The 14416-nt window shown below is 59.1% G+C and overlaps 1 protein-coding gene and 1 long non-coding RNA gene across 6 annotated transcripts in view; one reads left to right on the forward strand and one right to left on the reverse strand.

Moving 5' to 3' along the window:
* GARNL3 (GTPase activating Rap/RanGAP domain like 3) overlaps window positions 1-14416 on the reverse strand; it is a 146381-nt gene that overhangs the window by 108768 nt on the left and 23197 nt on the right. The window contains exon 1 of one of the 5 annotated variants that reach the window (XM_055140431.1): window positions 436-549. The exons of 3 other annotated variants lie outside the window; for them this stretch is intronic. In XM_055140431.1, the coding sequence (XP_054996406.1) occupies window positions 436-443 (8 nt within the window). In that variant the 5' untranslated portion in view covers window positions 444-549. Of the gene's footprint in view, window positions 1-219; window positions 315-435; window positions 550-14416 lie in introns of those variants that run through there. One more of the 5 variants, XM_055140425.1, reaches the window with a different exon arrangement.
* LOC129405102 (uncharacterized) lies at window positions 2828-4636 on the forward strand. The gene is made up of 3 exons (XR_008630308.1): window positions 2828-2916; window positions 3846-4087; window positions 4407-4636. It is a non-coding gene; the product is annotated as an uncharacterized LOC129405102 (long non-coding RNA).

Raw genomic sequence — 14416 nt, forward strand, 5'->3', positions numbered from 1 at the left:
AAAATGAACACAGACCCAGACAAGCAAAATTGAAAAAAAAGAAACCTCCAAGTATATGTTGTGATTTTTTTTTTTTTTAACAGAGAGCGGTTGCTAATCCTGCCCCCGCCCCCCCCCCCCCCATCCCCATCCCCAGACTCAGCTCAGGTGAGACAAACCACAGGCTGCCGGGAGAACAGTCGACACCAGGGTGGAAACCACTATTGCATGTGCACGAACCCGAACACAGTGACGCACTCCAAAGACACAGAGCGAACCAACTGGCCCCGGGCCGAGGAGGAGGCCGGAGACACACACATAACGGTCCTGGTGAGTTCTGCTGCAACCGGGCGTGCAACTGCCGCCGACAGAAGCCGGAGCACAAGGTGACACGGGAACGACAGGCGGCCTGTCCCCGACAGCCGCTTCCGGTGGCTCAGGAAGGTGCGGCCGTACCTCTTCATGCTCCCCTCGCAGCGAGGCTACATGTTCGAAACGACGGCCCTCTCGGCCCCGACGGCGAGAGCCCGGGGGGTGGTGGTGGTGCGTGCGGCTGCCGGGACGGGGTCTGCGGGGCCCCTGGGGGACGGCACGGGACAGTGCGCCTCAAGCCGCCAGTGCCACCTCCGGCGCTGCTCAGGACGGCCGAGTGCGTCTTCGGGAGGGGTTTCACCTTCTACATCCCTCACTTCCTGTGTCACTCGGAAGGTGCCGCCGAGTAACGGGGGCCGCTGGGAAGGGTGTCCCAGATACTCCCTGGCGGCCTTCTGCTCCTGGGGACAGGCGCCTCCTCTCAGACACCTCGAGAGGGACCCTGAGCAGCCCACAGCAGCCGGGGCAGAAGTCCCCCGGCCCCCGGAGAAGGCTGCCAGGGCCCAAGGGGGCGGCACAGAGTCAGTGGCCCTAGCCAGCGGGCTCCGTGAAACTGGACACGGGTGCAAGCTCCTGTCCCCTGTCCCACCTCTGGGCCCAGCCCCCTGGGCGTCACCGGCCCACTGCCCAGCGAGTGGACACAGCCTGGAACAAGCATGACCCCTCGGCCTGAGAAGAGTCAGGACGGGGGTTCTTGGGCTTCCCTGGGCTGCCAGGGACCCCAGAGTGGGTGAGGGGTTCTGAGACACAAGGCCAGGGCCGAGCCGCCCAGCCTGGAAACAAACCCTAAGAGCAGGAGGGGCTTCGGGGGCGTGTCCCTGAAAACAACAGGAAGGAAATAGCCCCCACCCCGGCTGTCCTCCTCTACGAGACTCCTTCGGGGGCTGCAGGGGGGTGTGGCCAGGCTGAAGCTGGGGTGCATGTGGGGGGCCGCAGGAAACACTCAGATGGGCTCTGTCCCCCCTCCCCCCATCCTCCCTCTCTCCCCAGGTGCTCTGGCCCCCTGGCCCCCAGCGTGGAGCCTATGCCTGGGGGTGATGCTGTGCTCCCCGGGGGTCTCTGATTCTCCTCCAGGACCCCGGTGTCTGGCCCACTGCCGGCCCCGGTGCTGCCTGATGGTCGCTGGTGACACTCCTGAAGGTACTTGCCCCGGGAGCTGCGTGCTGGGCGGAGGGGACCAGGATGCAGAAGGTGACACGAGCCCGAGACAGGCGTGTGGCTGTGCTCATCAGGGAGCCGGGGCGCCCCGTCGAGGGAGCTGGGGCGACCCGTCGGGGGCGCTCTGTCCCATGAGCCCAGTGAAGCTCGTCTCACGCTGTGGCTGCCACCACAGCGACAACCTAACACACGTGCCACCGGCTTCCGGCCAGCCAAGGGACATGGTGGGCTGCACCCGGGAAGACGAGCCAGGGGGCCGCCACGGGCCGGCCTGTGCTCTAACTCAGCCCTGGGCCACCCAGTGCGGCCAGGGCCCCCCACGACACTCCGGGGGCAGGCGAGAACCCTGCGGTGGGGGGAGCATGGTGCGAGGCTAGGGGCCCCGCTGGGAGGACGGGGGACCACGGCAAGGAAAGGAAGAGGCTGGGGGACACCCCAGCACCGTCCGCACGAGCTGAGACAGGCTCTTAGAGGGGCCGAGGCACGGAAAAGGGGAGCCCCAGCCCGAACCGGAGGGGCTCCCAGTGAGACAGAGGGGCTGGAGAGGGGGCATGTGGTGACCCGGGCGGCTGGCCATGAGGGTCGTAGATTTAGCCACTGGAGGCGGGTAGGAGGGAAGGGGGGTGCTTTCCACCCCTGCCCATAAACATTTCCCGGGAACAACCTGGTCCCCCACCTGGCCGGTGGGGAGTGGAGGGTCAGGAGCGGGCCTGGGAGTGAAGCCACAACAGGGAGGGGCCTGGGTCCCCAAAGGACCACAACTGAGGACCCCAGGGGGCTTCCCGTCACTGGCCCCCCACTATCTGAAGTCACAAATACTCGGGGTCATCGGGACAGCTCTCCGGCCGGAGCAGAGGGGGGCGTCAGGACAGCCCCCCGCTCATGGAGCTAGTCAGAGGGCGGAGGGCTCGGGAGCCCCTCGGTGGGTTCCTCCCCCACCCGTCTCCCTGGTGTTTTCTGAAAACCGCATGTCCCTGGCAGCCGGCCGCTCCCCGGGGCTCCAGACTGTCTGCGGCTGCTCGCGTGTCAACACGCAGCTGAGTGTCACAACAGAGGCCCACGGGGCCCACCCGCCCGGGAAGCCTGCGACGTGGGCGCCCGCCGAGGCAGCTGCCAGCCCTCTCCGCGCCCGCCCTGCACGGCCGTCACTGGTCCTCCCCAGGACGGCGAGGTTCGAGCGCAGGCCCCGACCGGGGCCCCCGGCAGGCACGGCCTCAAATGCAGGTTCCCTGGCCCCGTGCCCGATGCGGTGACTCAGCTGGTCTGTGATTATCACAAAGTTGGGGGGGGGGGTTCCCCTGCAGGAGGTTAGGCACTGCTCTTCCAGAAGCTCCAGGAACCCTTGGGAAGGCACTCTACACCCTGCGGCACGTTGGTGGGGAAGGACAGGCCCTGGTGAGGCTTCCGGTGAGTGTGAGGAGGGGTGAGGCGGCGAGGGCCCTGATGCCTGGGTGGAAGGGAGAAGGGGAGAGTCGCGGGCTGGGGGAGGGGTGAGGCGGTGAGGGCCCTGATGCCTGGGTAGACGGGAGAAGGGGAGAGCCTCGGGCTGGGGAGGGGTGAGGCGGCGAGGGCCCCGCTGATGGGGTGGAAGGGAGAAGAGGAGAGCCTCAGGCTGGGGGAGGGGTGAGGCGGTGAGGGCCCTGATGCCTGGGTGGAAGGGAGAAGAGGAGAGCCGCGGGCTGGGGGAGGGGTGAGGCGGCGAGGGCCTTCGATGACGGGGCAGAGGAGAAGGCGAGAGCTCGGGCTGGGGGAGAGAACGGCTGACCTGACGGTTCTAAGGAGAAGGAGCACATGGGTCCCTTGCACACGTTTATCCCGGGAAAACCACTCAACAATTACTCCTAGTATTGCTTCGGATTCTTGTTAAAGAAAGTGCTGGCAAGCGGCTCCAGAAAACCCGATCACAAGCTCCCCAGTGCTTTTAAATGCGCCTGCGGGTCACCCCCCTGGAGTGACTTGGAAACTCGCACGTGCTAGCCACGTGGCTGCCACCTGGGTTCCCGCCTGAGCCCCCTTTCCCTATTTTCTGTTCCTTTCGGCCACACCCCGTTTTGATGTGGGGGCCACACCCAGCAGAGCCCAGGTCTTCCTCCTGGCTCTGTGCTCAGGGGTCTCTGCGGGCAGAGCTTGGGAAACCACGTGGGATGCTGAGGGTCGAAGCCGGCTCGGACGAGTGCGGGACGAGTGACTGTCTGCGGTACCGTCTCTGGGACCCCCAGATTTCCAAAGAGTTTTAAGTGAGATGCATTTTCTGGCCCTGCCACAGACAGGGAAGGGAAGCTGGGGCCCAGCCGGCAGGATCCACGTGGCCCCAGCATCCCCTCTCTCCTCCTCAGGGGCGCCCCGCCTCCTAGGAGAGACCTGAACGTCCCCGGAAATGAACCAGAGCGTCCGCGCACAGCACAGGCGCCACCGTCCCGGCTCTAAATATAAAACCTTCTGTTTTAGCAAATGAATGCGCGAGGAGGCCGGCTCACGCTCTGCAAGCATGAGGCGGAGCTGAGGGCTTCACGGTCCACCTCTACAGAGAGGCAGGAGGAGAAAATGCCAGTAAAAAGCCAGGCAGCCGGAGAGCAGGGTGAGCCCCTCCAAAGAGCCCAAGATAAGGAATCTGTTTGGTTTGGTTTGGTTTGGTTTTGGGTCACACCCGGCCATGCACAGGGGTTACTCCTGGCTCTGCACTCAGGAATTACTCCTGGCGGTGCTCAGGGGACCATATGGGATGCTGGGATTTGAACCCGGGTTGGCCGAGTGCAAGGCAAACGCCCTACCAGCTATATGCTATCACTCCAGCCCCAGGAATCTGTTTTATTGAGGGTTTTTTTGGGGGGGGAAGGGGAGAGGGAGGGAAATGATACCTGGCCGTGCTCCGGGCTTACTCTTAGTTCTGTGCTCAGGGCCACTCCTGGAGGTGCTTAGGGGACCATATTGGGTGCCGAAGATCAAATCCAAGTAGAGATCAGGACCAGGAGGATTCCTCCACGGCTTGGAAGCCGGCCTCACATGCCGGGGCAAAGGCAGCTGAGACAGAGGGGGGACCACCAAGCAAAGGTCGCTTGCAGGGCTGGCTCGGGACGGGAGATGCGTGCTGAAAGTAGACCGTGGAGCAAACAGGATGGCCACTTAGTACCTGTACTGCAAACCATAACACCCCAAAGGAGGGAGGGAGGAAGAGGGAAGGTGCCTGCCACACAGGCAGGGGGTGGAAGGAGTGGGGGTGGCGGGAGGGATACTAGGGACACTGGTTGTAGAGAATGGGCACTGGTGGAGGGATGGGTACTCGGCCACTTTATGACTGAAACATAATCACGAAAGTGTGTAAGTCTGTAATTATATCTTACCATGTTTTCATTAAAAAATAAAAAAAAACTTGTAAAAAAACAGTACAATCTTCTTCCATACCACTAAAAATTATGCCTTGCATCAAAGAGAAACTCAATAAATATCTGTTTGATGAGGAAATGAACAAAAACAAACAAACAAGCAAATGCAAAGATCAAATCCAGGTCAAGGCGAGCCAGGCAAGCGCCCTGCTCTCTCCCCGCCCCCCGTGTTAGGAGTCTGACCCAGGTGCTCCCAGTGACACGGGCCCGAGTCCACCCACCAAGAGAACAGTGAGGGACCCCCGTGACCGGTGAGGCGGGCAGGAGGCTGGGACCAGAGGCGGGGTGGGTCCCTCCCCCGGGACCTGCAGAGGAGTCATGAGAAGCCCCAGCAGCGACCCAGAAGCCAGAACACCGAGTTCAAGGTCACGGGCTCCAGGACGAGGCCTCGGTCCCTGGGGAAGCAGCTGGCAGCCGCGAGAAGGGGGTCCCCCCCCCTCTGAGGGATGAAGAGGCTGAAAACTGAGGCCGCTCGGGGCGTGGGCGTGGGGGGAGCCCAGCGCTTCCCAATAGCGGGAACCGGGACGAGCCGCCGGGGACCTGCCTTCAAGGACAGCCGTGTCCTCGGAGGCAAGTGGCAGGGAGCAGAGACGCCACCACGCCTGCCGCTCAGGGCGGGGCGAGCCCTCCGTCCTCTCGGCAGGACTGACAGGCACAGGGAGAGGAACAAACGGGAAGGCTCCCAGGAGGCACGGGTGAGGGGCCCGGGCTCCCCTCCCCTCGGGCAGCTTCCTCGTCCCCACGGCGCTGCCGTGATCCCGGCCCCTCGTGTGTAGCTCAGGTCCCCAGGCCCAGCGCGGGCTGTGCTGGACGCATCTGGACGCTGCTCCTTGCACCGCTGCACCGCTCGGGGGGCCCAGAGAGGGCGTTTTCTCACCCGCCACACAGCGCCCACGCGGGAGCTGTCTCAGCCCCCAACACGCACGGGCCGTGGCTTCACCGAGCCCTGGATTCGAACACGGAGCCCGGGCCCGAGCAGGCGGCCCGTCACACTTGAGGAATGAAGGAATCTCGAATGAACGAGCACGGCTTCCTCCGCTGTACTAGAACACGGTGGATTCCGACCCTCCTTCTCTTCCTCCCACCCCACCACCTGCCACTCATTTTGGTTTTTGGGGGGGGCCACACCTAGAGGGGCTCAGGGATTACTCCTGACTCTGTGCTCAGGGCTTACTCCTGAACTCAGGGACTATATGGGGTGCTGGGGATTGAACTGTTGGTTTGGGGCCCTGAGCAGTGGTGCTCATGGAGTGCCGGGGATGGAACCTAGGTGGGCTGCACGCAAGCAAGGCAGGTGCCCCGCCCACAGTGCTCCCTCTCAGCCCCGGGGGACCAGAATAGAGCTGGCCGCATGCAAGGAAGCTCCTTAACTCTGTACATTCTCTCGGTCCCAAGTAAGTTTTATTTGATTTTTTTGAGGGGGTAGGGTGGGGGTGGGGAGGGACTGGAGCAACACCCAGCACTGCTCAGGGGCTATTTCTGACTCTGTACTCAGGAGTGACCTTTGGTGGTGTTCGAGGAGGCGTGTTCAGCGGCAGGGGTCAACCTGGAGTCGGCTGCGTGCAAGGCAAGCATCGGAACGCCGGCACTGCCTCTCTGACTCGCATGTTTCATTTGAAAAGTTTCGCTGAATTTGAAATTCTTTCTCTCGTTCAAGTTTCAGAGCACCCATGAGATACCCTGTACGGGGGGCAGGGGGCAGGTGTGAAGGCTGAGGGGTGTGGTTCCAAGCTCAGAGCACTCTCGTGCCAGGGGGAAAGAGAGCCCAGGGAGTCCCTGGGCCAAGAGCCTGTGTCATTCCAGAGGGGGCCGGGAAGCAGAGGGGAGGCGCTGGATTTCCTGACTTTGAGCTACACTCTTGGGCTGGAGCAATAGCACAGCGGCAAGGCATTTGCCTTGCATGCAGCCGACCCAGGTTCGATTCCTCCGCTCCTCTCGGAGAGCCTGGCAAGCTACCGAGAGTATCTCGCCCACATGGCAGAGCCTGGCAAGCTCCCTGTGGTGTATTTGATATGCCAAAAACAATAACAAGTCTCACAATGGAGACGTTACTCATGCCCGCTCGAGCAAATCGATGAGCAACGGGATGACAGTGAGTGACAGTGAGCTATACTACACAACTGTTTTTCTTTTTAACTTTTTTATTGAATCCCTGTGATAGACCCTTACAAAGCTGTTCGTGACTGAATTTCAGTCCTTCAGTGTTCCAGCAGCCATCCCTCCACCAGTGTATATTTCCCAGCACCGGGTGTCCCCGGGGTCCCTCCCGTCACCCCCACCCCCCAACCCCTATGTGCCTCTATGGCAGGACTTTTCTTCTCTCTCTGCCTCTCTCTCTCCCCCTCACTCCCTCCTTTTGGGCATTGTGCTTTGCAATACTGATACTGAAAGGTTGTCAAGAATATCCCTCTATAGAAAATTTAAAAAAAAAAAAAGAATATCCCTCTATCTACTTTGAACCCTCAGATCTAGCTATTCTTGTCGTACCAGTGTCTCCTTATCTTACCTACCCTTGGTCCCACACAACTTGACCACACAGTTTTAATGATCAAAACTGGAGTCCCTGGGTAGAGACAGACGTGCAGACCAATAGAACATGATTCAAGTCCCGAGTTAAACCCTCAAATTTATGGACAGTTAATCTATGACAAAGAGGCTAAGTATATGAAGAGGAGCAAAGGAAATCTTTTCAACAAATGGTGCTCAGAAAACCAGATAACCACACACATCTCATACCATTCGCAAAATAAATTCAAATGGATTAAAGACCCCGAGTGGTTCAGAAAATGGAGACAATGGTGAAGGAAAGGTGACAACGGTGTTGGGATTATGGTTGAAATATTCAATACCTGTGACCAACCATCACGAACAACTTGGTTAACCGCGGTGTTTAAATAAAATGGGGGAAAAAAGTTGACATGAATTTAAGAAAAGAAAAAAAGACTCCGAGATTAGACCAGGATCCAAAAAATACACTGGAAAAAAACATCGGCAGAACTCTCCAGGAAATTGACCCACATAGGAGTTTTCAATGAAATGACAGTGGCAAAGACAATAAAACCAAAAATAAGCAAATGTGGCTACATCAAATTTAAAAGCTTCTGCATAGTGAAAGAAACTCAAGCAATAATAATAATAATAATAAAAACACTCATAGGGGCCAGAGAGACAGAGTGGGTAGGGTGCTTGCCTTGCACACAGCTGACCTGGGTTCAGTCCCTGGTACCCTGTATGGTCCTCCAAACTCTGCCAGGGGGAGCCCTGAATGCAGAGGCAGGACTATTCCCTGGCACCAACTGGTGTGGCCCCAAAGCAAAAAACAACAACAGGACACTCTACTGAATGGGAGAAAAAATTTGCATTCAATTCAGAAGATAAAGGGCTGACATCCAAGAGATATAAAGCACTCACAAAATTCAAAAACAAAATCTCCAAAGATCCTCTGCCCCACTCACAAATGGAACCATGTCTTTCCCAAAGAAGACATGATGTGGGGTTGGAGTGATAGCACAGCGGGGAGGGTGTTTGCCTTGCATGCAGCCGACCCGGGTTCGATCCCCGGCATCCCATGTGGTCCCCCGAGCAATGCCAGGAGTAATTCCTGAGTGCAGAGTAAGGAGTAACCAACCTCTGATCATTGCCGGGTGTGACCCAAAAAACCAAAAAAAAAAAAAAAATGAAGACATGATCCATAGATGGCCAACAGGGATATGAAAAAGTGCTCACAGCCACTCATGCAAATCAAAACAACACTCCACCCCAGTGAGAAAGGCACATATCCAAAAGTCTGGAAACAGCCAGTGTTGGCGGGGTTATGTGAGAAAGGAACCCTCACCCATGGTCGATGGGAACCATCTGGGTCTGGCTCAATGGGAGGCAATAAAGAGATCTGACCAAAACTAGGACTGGAACTCCTGGCATTCCAGCTACCACTTCCTGGCATCTAGCCCCCAAACGCAAAAACTTTAATTTGAGGGGACCTATGCACACCTATGGTCACTGCCGCACTTGGCGCAACAGCCAAGATATGGAAACACGCCCAGCGCCCAACTACGGATCATGAAGTGTGGTGTACAGACCCACAGTGGAATAGTATGCAGCTCTAAGAAAGGGCAAAATCAGGCAACTTAGGGCCACGTGGATGGAACTGGAGGGCATCAGAGTGAGCGGAGCGAGTCAGGAAGGGAGAGACACAGAATGATCTCGGCCACACGTGGGGCTTAATGATACACAGTGAGGCACCGACAAAGGGCCAAAGGCAACACAAGGGGACACCCAATCCACACAACTGAGTTGGGAGAATGGCGGAGGGGAGGGGGCTGGGGTCCTTGGGAGATGGAGGCGGTGCTGGGATTGTGCACACAGGAAATCACCAAAACCAGTACAGCATCTAGTATAAACAGTATACGTCACAGGACCTCAGGCAATACATTTTTTTTTTTTTGGTTTTTGGGTCACACCTGGCGATGCACAGGGGTTACTCCAGGCTCTGCACTCAGGAATTACTCCTAGCGGTGCTCAGGGGACCGTATGGGATGCTGGGATTTGAACCCGGGTCGGCCGCATGCAAGGCAAACGCCCTACCGCTGTGCTATCACTCCAGCCCCAATACATTTTTTTAAAAAAATATACTACGTGGGGCTGGAGGTACAGCAGGCAGACAGAGCACTTGCCTTACGTGTGGCCAACCTGGCACCCATATGGTCCCCAAGCCAGCCAGGAATGACCCCTGGGCACAGAAGCAGGATTAAGCCTTGAGCACCACCAAGTATGGCTAAAACCAACTATGTGGCCCGGCACAGCTGGACGGAGCCAAGCTGCCACGTGCCAAAGCAGCATCTCTGAGGGGCAGAGAAAGGAGGGGTAAGGGTCCTGCTCCGTAAGGGCGGAACTGACGCCATGACAGGCGGCAGAAATGGGAAAAGCCAGGTGGGCCTCAGGTTCAGTTCCTGGAACTGAAACAGATTCAGTTTCCCAGCAGTGAAACAATGCGTAACCGGCCAACCCGAACCCACGGGGAGAGTTCCTGGGCCCAGCAAGCGGCTCAGTCAATTCTCACAATGCCCCAGAACCTGCTTTTTGTTAACCCTAAAAGAACGAGAAGTCTATGTAATCATACAATTGGTACTGACGCGGGAAATTAGTGTTTAACCGTTGCCTGACCGCTGTTACCCTAGGTACTTGCCAAAACACCTTTATCTGGTAACTAAGTAAGATTCTTTCGGAAACAATAAGGCGTGCACTGCTTATGTAATCAAACCCTGTATAAGCTGCTTGCTGCCTGAAGTCGGGGTCGCTATCAGGAGGCCACTCTGTGGGTGAGACAGTTGACCCCGGTATCCTGGAATCAAACTCCTGCTGCTTTTGCAGTATCGTGTTCGTGTTGCTGTCCGTCCTGCCACTGGGGAACCCAGAATCCCGGGCTCAACACTCTGCATGGAGCAGACCCCGGCTGAATCTGACACGGTCCCCTGGGCATCTGCCGGGCCCATCCCTGGAGGCCTCGCACACCCCGGGGGAGCCCAGGTAACCCCTGGCCCCTGCTCCCTGCACTGGAGCAACACAGTGTCCCCAGGTCCAGCTACCTGAGGAGGGCTGGGAGGGGCCCGGGCCTCCTGAGCATCACTCGGGAGACCCCCTCACCCCCAAGCACCCCAGTCGCTCGAGTCCCTTTCTAAGTGGTGGAGGGGATCTGGAGGGGCGTAGGGGGGCGTCAGGTAAGAGGCCCACACCGGAAACTGCCACGGCCATGGTTCCTGCAGAGCGTGACTCTGCACCTGCTCCCCACCTCCACGCCAGGGGACTGTGACCACGACTGCTCAGGCTTTTGCGGCTCCGAGCAGAATCCACGAGGGGGAGACGGTGCTCACAGGAGACCTACAGGCGCAGGCCCACGAAGGGTTAAAGGGAAGCCCCGAGGCAGAAAGCCAGCAGGAAACAGATGCTGCCTCAGGCTCCCGCACCTGCAGCCGTGCTCCGAGAGGGGGGGAATCCCTCCCGAGTCTGCCTCCCCCAGGTGCCTGCAGGTCTCGGGAACCCCTGAACGCCCCCGCAGAGCAAGGAGGTGCCCTGACTTGGCTCCCAGGGCAGCAGCGCCCAGAGGACCCGCCAGGCCTTACGAGAGAGCTGGAGTTGGGCGGAGCGACAGCACAGCGGGGACGGCGTTGGCCTTGCACCTGGTCTACCCGGGTTCTATCCCCGGCATCCCCCAGGGTCCCCTGAGCACCACCCGGGAGGGATTCCTGAGTGCAGAGCCAGGAGTAACCCTTGAGCATCGCTGGGTGTGACCCCAAAACCAAACAGAACAAAAAGAGAGCTGGTGAGAAATTCAGAGGCTCAGGGCATCCCCCGGATCTGAGGAAACGGAACCAACACTTTAACAAAATCCTGACCATCCCGCGCGCTTTGCCACCTGCCAAGCGCTGACTCTAGACCCTGGCTGTCCGACCCAGCGGTTGGTCCAGACCAGCTGAGTGTCTTCCCCTGCTCTGTTTCATAATGAAGTGTGTCAGGACGCAGAGGAGCGTAAGGAGAGTCGCAGCTAGACCGGAAACGCCACGATCCTCCCCGCCTGCCTTGGGACAGTCACCAAACGGCGGGGCTGCTGCTTCCCGCTGGCCTGGGTCCCCGCGCCATGCACGCCTTCGCCAAGGGCACACCTGGGCTTCGTGTGCCCCGAGCGTCCACACCAAACGGGTGGGGAGACGGAGCCGGGGACGGGGGCACAGGCGCAGGACCCGGTCAGTCCCCAGCATTCCTAGGCCCCCTGAGCACCACCAGGTGTGGCCCTGGCGTCCACAAGCACAGCCACGGGGATCCTAGTGGAGCCCAGGGCCGTGGGGTGCTTGGGGCAGTGCCACGTCGCTGGACCCGAGGACCAAACTGTTCGCAGTGGTCATGGTCCCCTGGACTCCCGAGCACTGTTTGGGAACAGCAACTAAAAATAACTAAATCTGCCACTGCATGGTGGACATCTTCTTTCCACCAGCTCGCACGGCTGGACACTCTGAGACCCGTCCCTGCTGACCCCATTCTTCCCTGTCCCCCTCTACATGGCGGGGCGACACCCCACGGTGCCAAAATTCTCTGCCTGGACATTCTGCAGGTTTTCTTTTTTTTTTTTTTTTTTTGCCTTTTGGGTCACACCTGGCGATGCACAGGGGTTTCTCCTGGCTCTGCACTCAGGAATTACTCCTGGCGGTGCTCAGGGGACCATATGGGATGCTGGGAATCGAACCCATGTCGGCCGCGTGCAAGGCAAACGCCCTCCCCGCTGTGCTATTGCTCCAGCCCCTCTGCAGGTTTTCTTTTCTTCTTTCTTTCTTTCTTTTTTTTTTTTTTTTTTGCTTTTTGGGTCACACCTGGCAATGCACAGGGGTTACTCCTGGCTCTGCACTCAGGAATTACCCCTGGCCATGCTCAGGGTACCATATGGGATGCTGGGATTTGAACCCGGGTCGGCCGCGTGCAAGGCAAACGCCCTACCCGCTGTGCTATCTCTCCAGCCCCTCTTTTCTTCTTTCTTAAGGTGGTATTTTACTTTGGAGGATTGGGGCTATCCCCAGAGGTGCTCAGGGAACATTCCCGGCTCTGTGCTCAGGAGTGACCCCTGGTGGTACTAGGGGGCATATTTGGGCATACTAGAGGGTGGGGCCGGGTCCACCTCACGCCTGGCAGGCCCCTTACCGCTGCTGTTATCTCTAACCCGGTTCCAGTTTTTAAACCACTGCTGTGAACCTCCCCGTGCTCCTGGTGAGGTCGCATCCCGAGAGGACACGCCCAGGCGTGGAAGTGCGTGACACCCTGGCCGCCTTATTTTCGTCCACATGCTGCCCGAAAGAGTGAAGCAGGTGTGGCTGGCCAGAGCAACCCCATTCACTCTCCCTCGGGCACGTCCCAGCCGGTGTTAGCAGCGGGCATGTGTCAGCCTGGGGACGAGTGTGTCACATGGTGGCAATCCGCAGTCTCCAGAAGACACGGTCTGCCCGTCCCTCCCGCACACGCTGGCCACTCGGGCCCTCTCCGACACCCGCCTGTCCCCGTCCCCTCCCCCTGCGTCTGTCCCAGTGGATCTGTGGGGATTATCTGCACATATACTGGCACAGCACCCCCTCTTCGTGGCCCCCCACGCTGGCGCTCCGGGTGGCAGTCCCCCCAGGAAGGCCCAGGGTTCAGCAGCAAACAAGTCACTCCTAGCTTCTCCCAGACAGCCGCGTTTCCCCTTGAGCGGCTCTCCCGGGCTCCTGGATGGTGCAGATGCTCAGACACTGGACCAGAGGCATTTTCCATCTTTCCCCGATCGCCTTTGCCTTTCTGACTCAGGGACTCCTCCAGCACCCCGAGAGCGCGGGAGAGACGGTTTCCCAGAGCTCCCCAGAGACACTGTCCCGTTCCCAGCCCAGACCACCTGGGGTCCATGTTTCTGGAGTGGACACTTGGATTTGGAGCTGCAGGGAGGTGCTGAGAAACGGCCACCAGCCAGAACAACAGCGGGTTGCAAAGTGCCCGGACGACCTCTGCCCTCCGACCTTTACTGCTCTGTCCTTTCTCCTTCTCCTCTGACACTTCAGGTGTTCCCGCCCACGCCGGGTTATGGAGAAGTCTCGAGTGCTCACTGCCGCTCCGAATGTGCGCCCCGTTAGCCTTCCTGGCCCTGCACAGCAAGCAGCCAGCCTCCTCCCGTGGGGCTCCCCCTTTCTATCTGGTGCCCGACTGATTTTGGCACGTCTGAGGCAGAGAATCGCTTCTGCCGTCCGCCTTGCTCTCGCCGGCCCTACCGCTGGTCAGCAATCACCCCAGGAGTCCCGTCTGACAGCGTCCCAGCACGTGACACCTGGGCCCGGGCCAGCAGCCAGCTCAGGCTTCCTCACCGGAGGGGCTGAGGGGAAGAAACTTCCAGAGCCAGAGCCAGAGGGACCATCTGGCGTCCAACCTGTTCTCTGCGAGCGCGTGTTCCGGGGAGCCGGCCAGCCGCCTGCCTGGGGAACAGGTGACTTTCCCCCACCCCCCACGCCCCCACGGAGCCGAAATGTGTCTCAGCTGAATTTCCCACCGCTGCTCCCGCATCTCCTTAACCTCGAATGTCACTTCCGCCTGCCGCCCCCACCCCACCTGCCCCAGGCTCGCTCTCTGCCTTCAGCTTAAGGTGGTCCCTCTGCTCACCTTAGGATGATACGGATTTGTTTGGGGTTTTTTGGTTTTGTCTCTTTTGTCTGTTTGGGGGCCACAACCAGCAGGCTCAGGGGTTACTCCTGGCTCTGCAGTCAGGGATCGCTCCTGGCTGGGGTGGGGGAACCATATGGGATGTCGGGGATTCGAACCTGGGTCAGCTGCGAGCAAGGAAGCACCCTCCCGGCTATACTCCTGTTGCAGCCCTCTCACCTCGAGCTCTGGAATCTGTGAACTCCTCCTCCTTCTGCCCCAGCTCCTTCCCCAGACGAAGAGGGTTTCTGCTGGCACCTGCCCTGGAACAGACGCGCCACGAATGCCACGCGACACTGTGAGCCAGCACCTCGTCACGCAGC

The sequence above is a fragment of the Sorex araneus genome, chromosome 1 (assembly GCF_027595985.1).
Source record: "Sorex araneus isolate mSorAra2 chromosome 1, mSorAra2.pri, whole genome shotgun sequence".
Lineage (NCBI taxonomy): Eukaryota > Metazoa > Chordata > Mammalia > Eulipotyphla > Soricidae > Sorex > Sorex araneus.